This window comes from Gobio gobio (assembly GCF_949357685.1).
Source record: "Gobio gobio genome assembly, chromosome: 16".
In the NCBI taxonomy this organism is placed as follows: domain Eukaryota; kingdom Metazoa; phylum Chordata; class Actinopteri; order Cypriniformes; family Gobionidae; genus Gobio; species Gobio gobio.
In genome coordinates this window covers 27,504,945-27,519,735 of record NC_137109.1, presented here as the reverse complement: position 1 = coordinate 27,519,735, position 14,791 = coordinate 27,504,945, and the positions used below count along the sequence as shown (strand labels likewise).

General features: G+C 44.4%; 1 protein-coding gene across 1 annotated transcript; it reads left to right on the top strand.

Annotated features, from left to right (window-relative positions):
- Positions 1-680: 680 nt before the first annotated feature.
- LOC307139789 (uncharacterized protein) lies at positions 681-5,344 on the top strand. Its single transcript, XM_079838886.1, has 2 exons — positions 681-1,911; positions 5,223-5,344. The coding sequence occupies exons 1-2, from the start codon at positions 784-786 to the stop codon at positions 5,223-5,225; spliced, it is 1,131 nt and encodes a 376-aa protein (XP_079695012.1). The 5' UTR covers positions 681-783; the 3' UTR covers positions 5,226-5,344.
- The last annotated feature ends 9,447 nt before the right edge of the window (positions 5,345-14,791 follow it).

The window sequence follows — 14,791 nt, the reverse complement described above, 5'->3', positions numbered from 1 at the left end:
TTAAAAGGAGAAGCAGCCAACTTTATTGGATCTGAATGCAGCTGCATTATTTTTATAATAAAATAATTATTATCAAATACATAAATTACAATAAAATAAATAATAATACAAAAATCCCCCCCACAGTGACGACATGACAAACACAGCAAATTATTTTAGGAAGTTGCACATTAAAAAGGAGACTATATGTCAACTAAACTACTCTCATCCTGTATATCTGCTTTGAAGAATACCTGCTTTGAAATTTCATAACAGTATTTAATACCACACAGCACATACATTACTATACATAAAAACTCACACTGTCAGAATCAATCAAATGTGTTAATAGCCCTGTCAAAATATGTTTGTGGCGGGGTGGGCGTGGTCCCGCGAGGTCTGTAGCGGGAGAGAGAGGGCGGAGCCGAGCGGTCGGTAAGTAGGTCAAGTGCAAATGACGAACACCTGTCTCTGATTGCAGTAATTGGCGTGGAGAGACCGCATATAAGCGGCTGCTGGGAGAGAGTGGGGAGAGAGAGACCGACTGGGACTTGCCACGTGAGCTGCCAAACAAGACCTGAGTGACTGTGCTGTACAAGAGAGATCAACTAAAAGAGAGAAGAGTGAACCATTGATGATTGAGGCGCCCTCGTGCGTGATTTATGTTTGTTTATGAGAAAGACTGTTTAATAAAGTTGCAAGTCCCAGTCACGCCGACCCCGCCTTCTTCCTTCCTGACCAAGAGTATTCCGAACCGCTTCACACTGGTGCCGAAACCCGGGAAGGAAGAAGAGAGCCGCCGCCATGCAGACCCCGCCAAAGACGCCGCTTGCGGACCTGGTGTCATCGCTCGCTGGTCTTCACCAACAGACCCACGAAGATCTGCTGGCCGTGAGGGCCGAGCAGGACAAACGTTTTGAGGCCCTCATTCTTGCCCAGCATGAAGACCGCGAGCTGTTCCGGAGCTGGATGGTCCGGGAGATTCCGGCCACCCCCCCGTCTACAACCGACTCGGCCGCCACCATCCACCTCTCGAAGATGGGCCCCGAGGATGATCCGGAGGCGTTCATCGACCTCTTCGAGAGGTCCGCCGAGTCCCGGGGGTGGCCCCGGACGGACTGGCCAATGCGGCTCCTGCCGCTGTTGTCAGGAGAAGCGCAGGTAGCCGCACACCAACTGCCAGTCCAGAATCTCCTGGACTACGAAGACCTGAAGCGCGCCATCCTGCAGCGGGTCGGCCGGAGCCCAGAGCAACAGCGGCAGCGCTTCCGAAGCCTGACCCTCGGCGAGTCCGGCCGACCCTTCACCTTCGCGCACCAGCTCCGGGACTCGTGCCGCAAGTGGCTGATGGCCGGCGGAGGCGACGTCGAGGGAATCATCGACCGTGTGGTGCTGGAGCAGTTCGTCGCGCGGCTTCCCCAGAAGACCGCGCAGTGGGTCCAGTGCCACCGCCCGACGTCGCTGTCCCAGGCCATCCAGTTGGCGGAGGACCACATGGTGGCGTGCCACGGGGTCGGCGAGCCCCTTCCTTCGGCTTCTCTCTCTCTCTCTCTCTCTTCTCCTTCCCCCCCTCTTCTCTCCAAGCCTGTCCCTCTTCCCAGGTCGCGCAGCGGGTTTCCGCCCAGGCCAGCACCGAGGTGGAGGACAGGGCTGCCCGCGGAGGTTCCGGCAGTACCACGACCATCAGCTAGAGGAGGGGGAGCCACCAGCGACCCGTTCCCCACCACGTCCGCGTCGGCGCTCTCTCCGCGCCAATTTGGGGAACCGCTGCCAGCCACTAGAGTGGCGGGGAAGTCTGGGCCGGCTTGTTGGCGTTGTGGGGATCCCGGACATTTTATCGATCGGTGTCCGGTGATGGAGGTGGGGACATTGATCCGGGTCCCCGACGCGCCGCAAGCTGCCCCCGATCAAGCTGGCCTGTACCAGATACCCGTGAGTATCAAGGGGGGTACTTATCAAGCTCTGGTGGATTCAGGGTGTAACCAGACCTCCATCCATCAAAGCTAGATTCAACCTAAGGCGTTGGTTAACGGCCGCGTGGTTAAGGTACGGTGTGTGCACGGGGAAGTGGTGGACTATCCGTTGTTGCCCGTGGATATTCAATTTCGGGGTAAAACGCATAGTGTTGAGGTTGCAGTTAACCCGCACCTCCGGCATCCACTAATTTTGGGTACTAATTGGCCAGGATTTAATAAACTATTGGGGCACTTGTGTGTGGATGCCTCTTGGGGAAAGTGTAAAAAAAGGAAAGAGACGGTTGCTCAGGTGGGAGAGGTGGATTCGGGACCTCTGGGTGCTCTTCCAGGGGAACAGAGCGGTCTCGAGCTACCCAGCCTCACAGACCGCGATGATTTTCCCCTGGAGCAGTCCCAGGATGAGACGCTTAAACATGCGTTTACTCAGGTCCGTTCCATCGACGGCCATCTCCTCCATCCGGACCAGCCGCTCTCTTATCCTTATTTTTCTGTTTTAAAAGATAGGTTGTATCGAGTGACCCAAGACGCTCAGACAAAACAAGATACAACCCAGTTGTTAGTGCCTAAAAGCCGTCGGGAAATGCTTTTCCAGGCGGCTCACGCGAATCCTATGGCCGGGCATTTAGGAACAGCGGCGACACTTAACCGTCTAATGGCCCGATTTTTCTGGCCGGGCATCCACGAGAATGTACGCAGGTGGTGTGCGTCTTGTCGTGAATGTCAGTTGGTGAATCCACCGGCCACCCCAAAAGCACCATTGTGCCCGCTCCCGTTGATGCAGGTCCCCTTCGAACGAATTGGCATGGACCTCATCGGGCCATTGGAACGGTCAGCACGTGGGCATCGCTTTGCATTGGTTCTGGTGGACTATGCAACACGATACCCGGAGGCAGTTCCGCTCCGCACTATTTCGGCGAAAAGTGTCGCGAGCGCACTGTTTTCCTTAATCTCCCGGGTGGGAATCCCGAAAGAGATTCTCACCGATCAGGGCACGGCGTTCATGTCACGAACGATTCGCGAACTGTATGAATTATTGGGCATTAAATCGGTTCGCACCAGCGTCTATCACCCACAAACAGATGGTCTGGTGGAACGATTTAATCGCACATTGAAATCCATGATTCGTAAGTTCGTTCACGAGGACGCCAAAAATTGGGATAGGTGGCTAGAGCCTCTGTTGTTCGCTGTTCGCGAGGTCCCGCAAGCCTCCACGGGGTTTTCCCCCTTCGAGCTTCTCTATGGACGCCAGCCTCGGGGGGTGCTGGATGTCCTTAGGGAGGCTTGGGAGGACGGACCTTCGGCGAGTAAAAATGAAATTCAGTATGTCCTGGACCTGAGAACAAAACTCCACACTTTGGGGCGGCTGTCAATGGAGAATTTGTTGCAGGCTCAGGACAGACAACGACAGCTCTACAACAGAGGCACTAGACTGCGTCAATTTTCACCGGGAGATAAAGTCCTTGTATTACTCCCTATGTCGAGTTCTAAATTACTCGCGAAGTGGCAAGGGCCCTTTGAGGTCACACGGCGAGTTGGCGAGCTCAACTATGAGGTCGTGCGGTCAGATAGGGACGGGGCACGTCAAATCTATCACCTCAACCTCCTCAAAAAATGGTCTGAGGCGGAGTCAGTGATGCTTGCGACGGTAGTGAGCGGAGAGGAGGATCTCGGGCCGGAGGCGGTCCAAAAGCCTCAATCTATCGCTCTGGCCTCGGGAGGAGACCACCTCTCACCCTCGCAGCTCACTGACGTAAGTCGTTTACAAGCAGAATTTGCTGACGTCTTCTCGCCCCTACCCGGCCGGACCGACCTCATTCAGCACCACGTTGAGACGGAGCCGGGCGTGGTTGTTCGCAGCCGGCCTTATCGCTTACCTGAACACAAGAAAAAAGTCGTTCAGGCAGAATTAGAAGCTATGCTAGACATGGGGGTAATAGAAGAGTCCAACAGTGACTGGGCGAGCCCGATTGTTTTAGTCCCTAAACCTGACGGCTCGGTCCGGTTCTGCGTGGACTACCGTAAGGTAAACGCGGTGTCAAAATTCGATGCTTATCCAATGCCAAGGGTTGACGAATTGCTTGATCGGCTAGGAACTGCTCGTTTTTATTCGACACTGGACTTAACAAAGGGATATTGGCAGATCCCCTTGTCTCCTCTATCCAAAGAAAAAACAGCTTTCACCACGCCGTTTGGATTACACCAATTTATCACCCTTCCTTTCGGCTTGTTCGGGGCTCCTGCGACCTTCCAGCGTCTGATGGACAGAATTCTCCGGCCGCATGCTGCATATGCCGCTGCCTATCTAGATGATATCATCATCTATAGTGCGGACTGGCAGCGTCATATGCAGCACTTGCGAGCTGTCCTGAAGACGCTGAGAAGGGCGGGGCTCACGGCCAACCCAAAGAAGTGTGCGATTGGGCGGGTGGAGGTAAGATATCTGGGCTTCCACTTGGGTCATGGGCAGGTGCGTCCCCAAATTGATAAGACCGCAGCCGTTGCGACCTGTCCGAGACCCAAGACCAAAAAGGAGGTTAGACAGTTCCTGGGGCTGGCGGGGTATTACAGGAGGTTTGTGCCTAATTATTCGGAGCTCGCCAGCCCGCTGACTGATCTAACTAAAAAGGAGGTGCCAGATACAGTTCAGTGGACGGAGCGGTGCCAGCAGGCTTTTACCCAGATAAAGGCTGCTCTGTGTGGTGGACCGCTCCTACAAGCTCCTAACTTTTCTCTCCCTTTTTCCCTACAGACTGACGCCTCGGACAGGGGGTTGGGCGCAGTCCTGTCCCAGGAGGTGGAGGGTGAAGAGCGGCCGGTGCTGTACATCAGTCGCAAGCTCTCTAAGAGAGAGACGATGTACAGCACCATAGAGAAGGAGTGTTTGGCCATCAGGTGGGCCGTTCTCACCCTTCGCTATTACCTCCTCGGGCGGGAGTTCACCCTCTGTTCGGATCACGCCCCCTTGCAGTGGCTCCACCGCATGAAAGATACCAACGCGCGGATCACCCGTTGGTATCTGGCGTTACAACCCTTTAAGTTCAAGGTGGTCCACAGGCCGGGTGCTCAGATGGCTGTGGCTGACTTCCTCTCCAGGAGGGGGGGGGGGGAGGCTGCAGGCCGGATGGCTCCCCGGCCTGAGACGGGCGGTGGGGGTATGTGGCGGGGTGGGCGTGGTCCCGCGAGGTCTGTAGCGGGAGAGAGAGGGCGGAGCCGAGCGGTCGGTAAGTAGGTCAAGTGCAAATGACGAACACCTGTCTCTGATTGCAGTAATTGGCGTGGAGAGACCGCATATAAGCGGCTGCTGGGAGAGAGTGGGGAGAGAGAGACCGACTGGGACTTGCCACGTGAGCTGCCAAACAAGACCTGAGTGACTGTGCTGTACAAGAGAGATCAACTAAAAGAGAGAAGAGTGAACCATTGATGATTGAGGCGCCCTCGTGCGTGATTTATGTTTGTTTATGAGAAAGACTGTTTAATAAAGTTGCAAGTCCCAGTCACGCCGACCCCGCCTTCTTCCTTCCTGACCAAGAGTATTCCGAACCGCTTCACAATGTTATATGATGCATATAACTGGATAAATAATTGCATCAATGAAGCATTTACAAAATTTTGCCATGACTAAATACGCAAGAAAGTCAAGGACAGTATGACAAAGTCTCTATCAGCCATCTGTCCACCCTAAATGCCTATAGGGCACAATATGTACATGTCGCTATTCTTAATTTTCCTTTAGAATGTTTCAAGCTGTTCCCGTTCGCTGACTTTCAACATATGGTGCGTTGCACACATTGTGTCATTCAGGCAGCCTTGTTTATAAAGTTTCCACCTGGCTCCCTTCTGGCCCTCCGCTAGCGCACTTGCAAGAAGATTCAATTTAAGCTCCATTGTGCCGCTCCGCTCCCACTCATCAGATTCGACAATATGGATGACAACCTTGATCTAGTCATGTGTTGATAAGTGTTCTGCATGGTGTGCTTAGGTCAACAAAATTCAAACAAATGACAAGTCCTCTGAGCTTCCATCTAACAATGAACTCAGCACCACAAAAGATAGGAAAGGCTTTGTACAGCGCAATGAAAACATTTGAAAACACCCACTTTTACAATGAACGGTGCGAGCGTAAGAGTGTGCAGACACAGAGTTGGCTGTACTAATGTCTATCAGACATGAATTGGTAAAAGTAGACTCATTTAAAACTGTGACCAAAACTTATGACACAATCAGGAAGACTGCCGTGAGCAGTACGTTTCAGATAATCATTCATGATATAAAAATGTGTGTGTGTGTATTTAAAGCATGTTTAATAATGCTTAGATATGTTGTGGTTTCTTTGAAATGGTGTCAAATCGTTCACTTTATCTCTTTACACATATTGTTAACTCTTCCTCTAAGAGTCCTCAAGAGGAATCATTAGCACTAGCTATCATGCTAACTTTGGCCACTGTTTCTTAGCGCAATGCCACATTGGCTGGGTCTATCTCGGAAAGGCGATCCGCATTTTAATGATGGAAATCAGTAGAGCACAAAGCCAACTCCAATTAGCTTGCTCTATTAGAGTTTTGGGCTGCATAATGTACATTTGGCCATGTGTTTCCCTGGCATTAAAAGTGCACCCTAGGTACCGGTGCAGTGTGTTGGTGTGAATGTGTGCGTTCTGCAAAAGTCACAGCACATGTGTGTTGAGTACGAAATTCAGCAGACGTGCCAGGATCACAAGCTCCCATATCAGAGTGTGATAAAATCGTTTTGCAAGAAATAAAACTTGTAAAAAGCTATATAATTATCAAATCCATTTGTTGGGACAGCGTCTGGCAGACATGTCGCTGAAGAGAACACGTTTTAATGGGCATATGCTATTTACAGTCACCCTGTTTGGCCACCTTAAAAGAAAGAGATACCACACAGGTCTCTGTGTTTGTCACGCAACAACATGTCTAAAAGTTAGCCCACTAAAAACTTTTCTTTCTGTAGCCGCCCATCTTTCTTTTCAGAGAAATTGTGTAAATTGGCTGTCTTTATAGATGCTATTTTCTGTGAGAGTTATTTTTCCCTCTGTAGTCTTGATCCCCAGTCTTCTCATTACAGTGAGGTGGAAAACAGGACCTGAGACCGAGGTAAATCAATAGCAGAACCCACAGAACCTCCTCAGGTTCTCCTTTGGGAGGCGACACACTAAAACGCTCACTTTCTCTTCGGCCATTCCTTGTTATGTCTTATTCTCTTCTCGCCAAAATGAATGAGCTGCTTTTTATCTTTCAAAATAATGGGCAAACTTGGTAAGAAATATGACAAAACTTGCTCAGTATGGTGTTCTAGTGGCGTGGAGTCCACAGGCTTCATTTCCCAGTTGGCATGAAAGGTGTCTGAGTTTCGCAGCAGGTCTGTGCGTTTGAGCTCAGCAGCTGCTGTCCTGGCATTAAGATTGGCCTTGATAATCAGAGAGATGCTGGGTGTTACATCGCTGATTTGGGCTATTAGCAGAACAGTGCTTGGTTATGTTGCATGTGCATAGTAAAATGATTCATATATACATTTAATAATGCAGAAAAAAAAATCAAAAGACTTACATGATTATTGCAGTTTGTTTACCTACTATTCTTGAGTTTTGACAAAATCATATTGTAACATCTAAAGTAAAAAATACCATTTAACATTACCAAATCCACCTATTTACATTAGTTTGCACCAACAAAACTACATTTAAGGGTTGGATCAAGTAGAATTAGTTCCTTAAGGTAGCAATTGCAAGTTATAAGTTGAACCAACAACAATACCAAATGAGTTGGATTTGTTGGGTTCAAATAGGCCAAGTTTTGTGGTCCCTTTAGTCAATCATAAGTTTTGTCAATAGTGTAAGACAGCAAGCACTTTGCTCTTAATGACATACCTCTGTCACGAACATTAAACAATTTAAATAAAGGAAACAAGTGATATGAAACTTTTTAGATTACAGTTACTTATTCGTATAACGTCGCTGTCCGATGAAAACCACGTATGTCCATTTTGCCGATTTTGAGATTTTTCGACGGATTGAATGTCCAGGTTCATTTCCGTATACAGTATGCTTCACATATCTAAATGGCCAATGAAAAGTTGTGAAATCATGTCATCTGATTTTCACGCATATCCATTTGGTGTCAAAGCTGTCAATCACGCCGCGTATCTCCCGCCCTGTGGAAGCATCTCGCCGGTCTCGTGAAACCTAACCTGGTGAGACAATGACTTTCCTTCATCGAGGTAAACGTTTCCCCCCTGACGCCAGACGTACGTCTAGGAGTGACAAAATTATGGTAGGACTGTACAAACAAAGTATCTGTGAGATGGTGGTCCAGTGGGGTAAACCATGGAATTGATACGCAGAAGGTTGCTAGTTCGATCCCAGCAGTCACCACCAGTGTGTCCTTGAGCAAGGCACTTTACTCCATGTTGCTCCAGGGGGATTGTCCCTGTAATAAGGGCACTTAAAGTCGCTTTGGATAAAAGCGTCTGCCAAATGCATAAATATAAATGTCTAGCATTACCATGTCAGTGTATTGATTCACTGTCACTTCATAGTTTGCAAGAGACATTTAATAAATTTATAATTAATATTAAATAAACTAAGCGTATTTAATAAACTAAGACGTAGGCTATTTAATAAACTGAGCGTATTCCTCTGTCAATATGAAACGCGACTTGGTCATTCTAATTAATGATCGGAAGAACGCGTATCGACCACCGTTACTGTAAAATATGCACGTATGTCCATATAAACTCAATTTTGGTCAAATGTGGATTATATCAATACACTGGCAAGAATATGGTTACATGTAAAGATGCCGTACCAAGTATGACAACGCTACATTCAACTGCTTTTGAAATACGGTGTTTTTTTCACTTCCTGAAAAGTAACCATTTTGGACATACATGAGTTTCATCGGGCAGCGACGATAATCTAAATAGCTGATATTATAATAATGACATATTTCAAGTATATGATACTATTTTAAGTATATTTATAGTATTTAAAATAAATTAACTGAATTAAAAGCTTTTTTACAGTTGGTAAACACAAAATACTATATCCTTTGCTTTCCTTCATTGTCTACATTTTTAGGGTCATATGGCTAACAATGTATCTTTACAATTCTAAAATAGTATCAAGAAAATGGAAATTCTTTATATATATATATATATAGTTTTGTTTTGTTCTTTGTTTTGTTTTTTTAGAATGACAGACCACTTGAACTTGTGCTTTAGGAGCTGGATGTTGTCAATCATATATTGACATCAGTCTTTAGTTTCATAAACAGCAAAGCTTTGTTATAGAAAGAGTCTCTTAACCCTATTCTTACATAACTTCACCAAAATACACTCCATACAAAAACTTTCCTGAAGTCCCAGAGCGTCAAGTACTCTCAGCTCTCACACAAGAATACACACAATGATAGCCGCAAAGAAGCGCTTACCTTACAGGATAGAAACATCGAGAGTTTCAAAAAAAACTCTGCTACCCTACTTCACACTCTCTCCAAACAACTAATCAAACCACCAACATGAAGTGCCCACTAGTTCAAATTCACTTCACATCGATTGCCTTTTAATTATTCTGCCAACGTACTACTGATATTTTTAACTCATAAAAGCATCGTTGAAAAATCCTGAAACCAGCAGCATAATGACGTGCTTCCTATAAGAATTAATAGGAAGAAAGATCAACATGTTTATGATTTGCTTATGGGCTCAAAACTCATAACTGCACTGAATAGTAACCTACAAAACACGCTGTGTTTTCTCCAAGCATAACAAACTGTAAGTATGATTGCAATTTACTTTGCTAAATATATAAATGCTTTACCAAATCATAGCTTATCTTGTAACTGAAATGTAATTAGAATCAGTAAAAATGATAAAGCATAAATACACCTTGCACTTCCATAGGCATTAGCAGCTGTGCAGACTGTTAATTTGAGATCACGTGTACGCCTCACATACAGAGTTAGTGCACTTAAACATCGGAGAACACAAACAGACTCACTGTTCATCAGTGTTCCCTTAAATTTTTTATGAAACGTCTGCGGCTGAGGTGAAATCAGATATTTTGTAGGGATTTTTTTCTGCGTGTCTACTGGAAGATCTCTAAAAACAGCAAGCCTTTGGGAGCGGCTGCTTGTGGACATGAAGGGAGCGATCGGTGTCACATTTGCTGAGAAGCAGCGTTTGACTAATGAGCACCGATGACAGGGTTGTGGAGAGGTGCTTGCTGAGCGGAACACATTTGTTTCTCCCTGGTCTAGCGAGAGGCCTGTCAGACACAGAGAAATGACCAGCAGTCAGCCCCAAGGTGCCCTCTCTGTACTGGCATGCTGACAAATTGACCAAAGGGGACAAGTTTGGCTCAGAATCGCCTACGAGATTAAGAGGTTTTTAGCATTTGTAATCAGCAGCGTAATGAAATTTGTGATTAAAGCTGGATATATTGCACTTGTGTGGATTCATGGTAAAAATTGAGTAGCAGAATAGCGGTAAAATGAAAGTAAAGGTCAATGTTATGTTGATGAATTGGAACATTGTTGTCAACAAACATTTTCCAGGAATAATATACAACAGCAATAAATACATTAACCGCGATAACGCCTGCAGTATACGCAGAATAATTTAATCAATTCCGGCCGTGTGATGTACAGTCTGCAGAACAATGTGAAAATCGCTCTATAGATCTCATCCCTTAGTCGCCACGTGTCAAAAATCAATAGTAATAAAGTTACGAAAGACGTAAACAGTTGTGTGGGTTGTTATTGTCAATGCCACTCCGGGGAACGCCATACCAGTGCATGCTTCACCCTAGGCAGAGGAAGAATGGAAACGCTTTCTGAAGGGGCGTAATGAAAAATGCTCCATTACTTGGATTTCTCTATTACTTGTATCCCTGCAGACAACTGTCAACAGCTGCTAATTCATTACAAGCCGATATCATGGGAATGCATGTAACATGCTAACTGAATTCATTACTTTGGAAATAATCAACAGAAGGTGATCCAAATGTATACATACAGATGTCTGCACATTTATGGGAGTTTCTTTAACTTCAGGCACTTTTACATCCCAGGGGTGTCTTTTTTTAATGCAAACTAAAAGGTTTAAACTTCTTTTTGTGAAATTGAGATCACACCAAACAGTCTCTAAAATGTTTTAGCATGCTTTCATAATTGAAATATGTTATTTTTCAATTAGTATTATGAAAATGTTATGCATATACTCGAATAGATTGTCTACAAGCTGAGACACATTTAGCAATTATTGGGGCTTTTGTCCCCCTCAGTTGAAATTGCCCCCAAAGGGTCCAGTTGTAACCCTGTATATGTATAGTTTTAAATAAATTTTTCCCAGACACAGACCATGAAAATCTGTCATAAAAATCTAATTATCTAAACAAATGAATCATGTAAATATTAATTAAATAAAAATTCTCTATATTTTTAATGTATTTATTTTTACATTTCTATTCTTCAAATCAGTTAAATGATTGTTAGGCTGCATTAACCAGGTCACCCGGAACCGGGAACACTTCCCATAACACCTGATGTACCCGTTACATCATAAGAAGAATGGCATCTATGCTAATAGTAGTCTCTCGGTTTATCCCAAGGTTAACCATAGTCTGCCGGATCCAGATCAGATGGTTGACCTGCGCCTAGACACAACCACAATGCAGCCCTGAAGTGTCAGCAGAGACAGTGTCAACTAGACTATCCCCTGTGAAGGCCTCCTTTCCTTCCCTTTCTCTCCGTACAGAAAAACGTTATCAAAAATATTCCCGTTCACATGGATCTGCGGAAATGACTAAAAACGCTGTATTATACATGCCAGACAAGTCATGTTGTAAAGAAAATGTATTCAAACGCACTTGCCTATAGACAACACATGTAATACTTGCATGCATGCTGACACCATTCTCACAGATTCACATTTTTTTAAGTTTACACAAAGATGATAATGGTATTGTTTCAAAAGCATTTCAAAACCTATTCCAAAGTTTGCGTTCTCAAGCCACCAAACAGTGTTGCCATGCAAATAAATGGCCAGAACACATGAAAAGTTTTCTATTTTAGTTGAAAATTGTGTCATGTAAGTAGCCCCAAAGTAAATAATTAATGATTTTTTTACAAAGGAAATTAATTAATCAAAAACTTACTTTATAGCTTTATAAATGAAGGTGACTTGACTTGACTTTCAGCTGTCACTCAAGCATAATTTCCATCTCATTTTTTCAACCAACAAAGTTTTATCAAAATTTTGTGTAGCCTACTTGTTTACCAAGGAGACAACAGTGTCAGTAAAAAGTTTGATATAGATGAGATGTCATGTCACCTTTATTTATATAGCGCTTTTTACAATGCAGATTCACGAGTTTGTGTGCCCATATAATCTTAGTGAAAGTGGTCAACAGATTTGGTTTGCTGTCTGCTATAGAGGGGCTCGGAGAGGATATTCTACCCAAGCTCCGATTGCCCCCCTATAGCAGGCAACATTGTACCAAAGGAGGAGGAAGATGGAAAATGGGTAAGCTGCTGGTTTTAGATGGGCGTACTCCTCCCGAAATTACATTGAATAACTTCACTTGTTTCAAAGCAGCTTCACAGTGGTAGCAGAAAAATAATGCAACAGAATTTGATTCGGCTGTACTGGTGGGAATTTTCGTGACTTTCAGAAGAAGAAAAAAATAATACTAAAATAACATTCTGCTGTGATGCATGTCCACATTGTTAATATATATATTAAAGTAGTGAAACTAGTTTTGAGAGTGTTTCTTTTCTTAAAGTTTACAAAAGTATAAAAATATCCAGTTGATGAAACACCCATATACATCAGGTGTGCGCATGGATCTGCATGTGTGTGTCGGTGAGAATGATTAAAATGGTGCAATAGTTGTTTGATTGCATCAACCTGTCACTCTGGTGTGATTATTCTGCATTGGAGACTGTTTGAAAGATGCTGGGAGGATGTTGACAATCACTGATATGCCCAGATGCTCATTTAGCCTATAATATCTAACACAGCAAGCTTTAAATCTGCTCAGAGTGCTGCAATCCTTCCTGTATACAATAACATGGTCAAAATGACATTTCCTATTTCATATTACACAGCCTTCCATTGGTATCCATAAGAGGTACACATTAACCTATGTCAAAGACAGGTAATCAAGGAAGATAGGATCTACAACAACATCACCTGTCTGTCTCCCAGTTTCCTCAAAGTACTTTCGTTCAAATCCCCAGAGAGCCAAGTGAGCCACCCGTACTGTTAATTGGCTCATTTGTTCAATGATGTACTAAAGAGTGAGAGAAAAAGACAAAATATGATTTAAGAACAGAGAGGCAGTGCTGTACTGAAACCGCTGATTTAGACTTGCCATCATGTAACTTTATCAGTAAGCTACTCGAAAAACAAAGTTTAACAATAGGTTGTTGTACAGAAACTTGTCTACAAGGCTGCGTGAGATGACAGGTCAGACCTGAAGGCATGAGTGTTTCACACACACACATACACACAGGTCAGCTGGCTAATAAAAGATCCCATAGTGTCCTGCCCTTTTCTCACAGGTTACAGATGATATGATTTCTGCTGCTGGTTTGAACAGGGCAGGGGGCCAGGGGAGAATGGCTGAGACCCTGGTTTTCCAGCTTATCGTCTTCATCAGTCAGGCTGTCAAGATTGGATTGTAGAAAAGCACATGGAGGGTACAAAGAGGGGGCGCCTGGGCTTAATTCACACCAAGCGGACAGCCGAGATTATCTGTGGAGATTCACACCACTCCATCGAGAGATAAATAACAAGAGACATAGTAAATATAGCATTGCCTAATTCATATTCATAATAAAACCATAGTAAAATTCTGGAAGAGCAAGTTTTTATTATTTATGACTTTTTGCTTAGAAACAATAACTTTAAAGTATGTGGTGGATTCCAACGCCATACAATAGACTACATTCTTCAAAAATGTACATGCATTCTTCATGAGCTCCAGTTCAACATACCCAACATTTACTGTGCATTCTTCTACAACTGGTAAACGACGACATTTCATTTACATTACATTTTTTCATTTGGATTTATCAAAAGCAGATTCCACTGCATTAAAGGTACATTTGTGCTATGCATCCCCTGGCAATCAGACATAAATGTATGAATTTGGTGTTGTTAGTGCCATCATTTATTTCCAAATTAATTTCAAATTAATTTGGTTGAGATTCAATTGAGGTAGCAAACAGGATGCAGAATTTCAATTCAAATATGAATGCAAAAGTAGAATTAATTTGAAATGTATGAGAGTTCTGAGTTTCATGTCTGAAAGTTTTGATAAATAAAATGCTGTGATGTTTGAAGGTTCAAACAGACAGACAGACAGACACACAGACGATAGATAGATAGATAGATAGATAGATAGATAGATAGATAGATAGATAGATAGATAGATAGATAGATAGATAGATAGATAGATAGATAGATAGATAGATAGATAGATAGATAGATAGATAGATAGATAGATAGATAGATAGATAGAGCTATCAGTCAGTAGGAGAGGGAAGGTAACATATTTCTCTATTGTGTTTCAATAACCCCTAAATAACTCCAAAACAAACTGAGAGCTGATAGTTTTCCAAATGGTGAGCCTGGTGAATTTGGATGGTTTTCTCTCCCTCATTCACTCTCTCTGTGCCCCCCTGTGGGGCCTTTCTATGGCTAACAGGTGCTGTGCTCTCATTAGCGTCTCAGAGAGTCCTCTTGTGGGCTAGATTATGCTGCCAGTCACGGTGTCCCTGGTATCAGCATGCCAGTCTCAGCAGCACTGCACC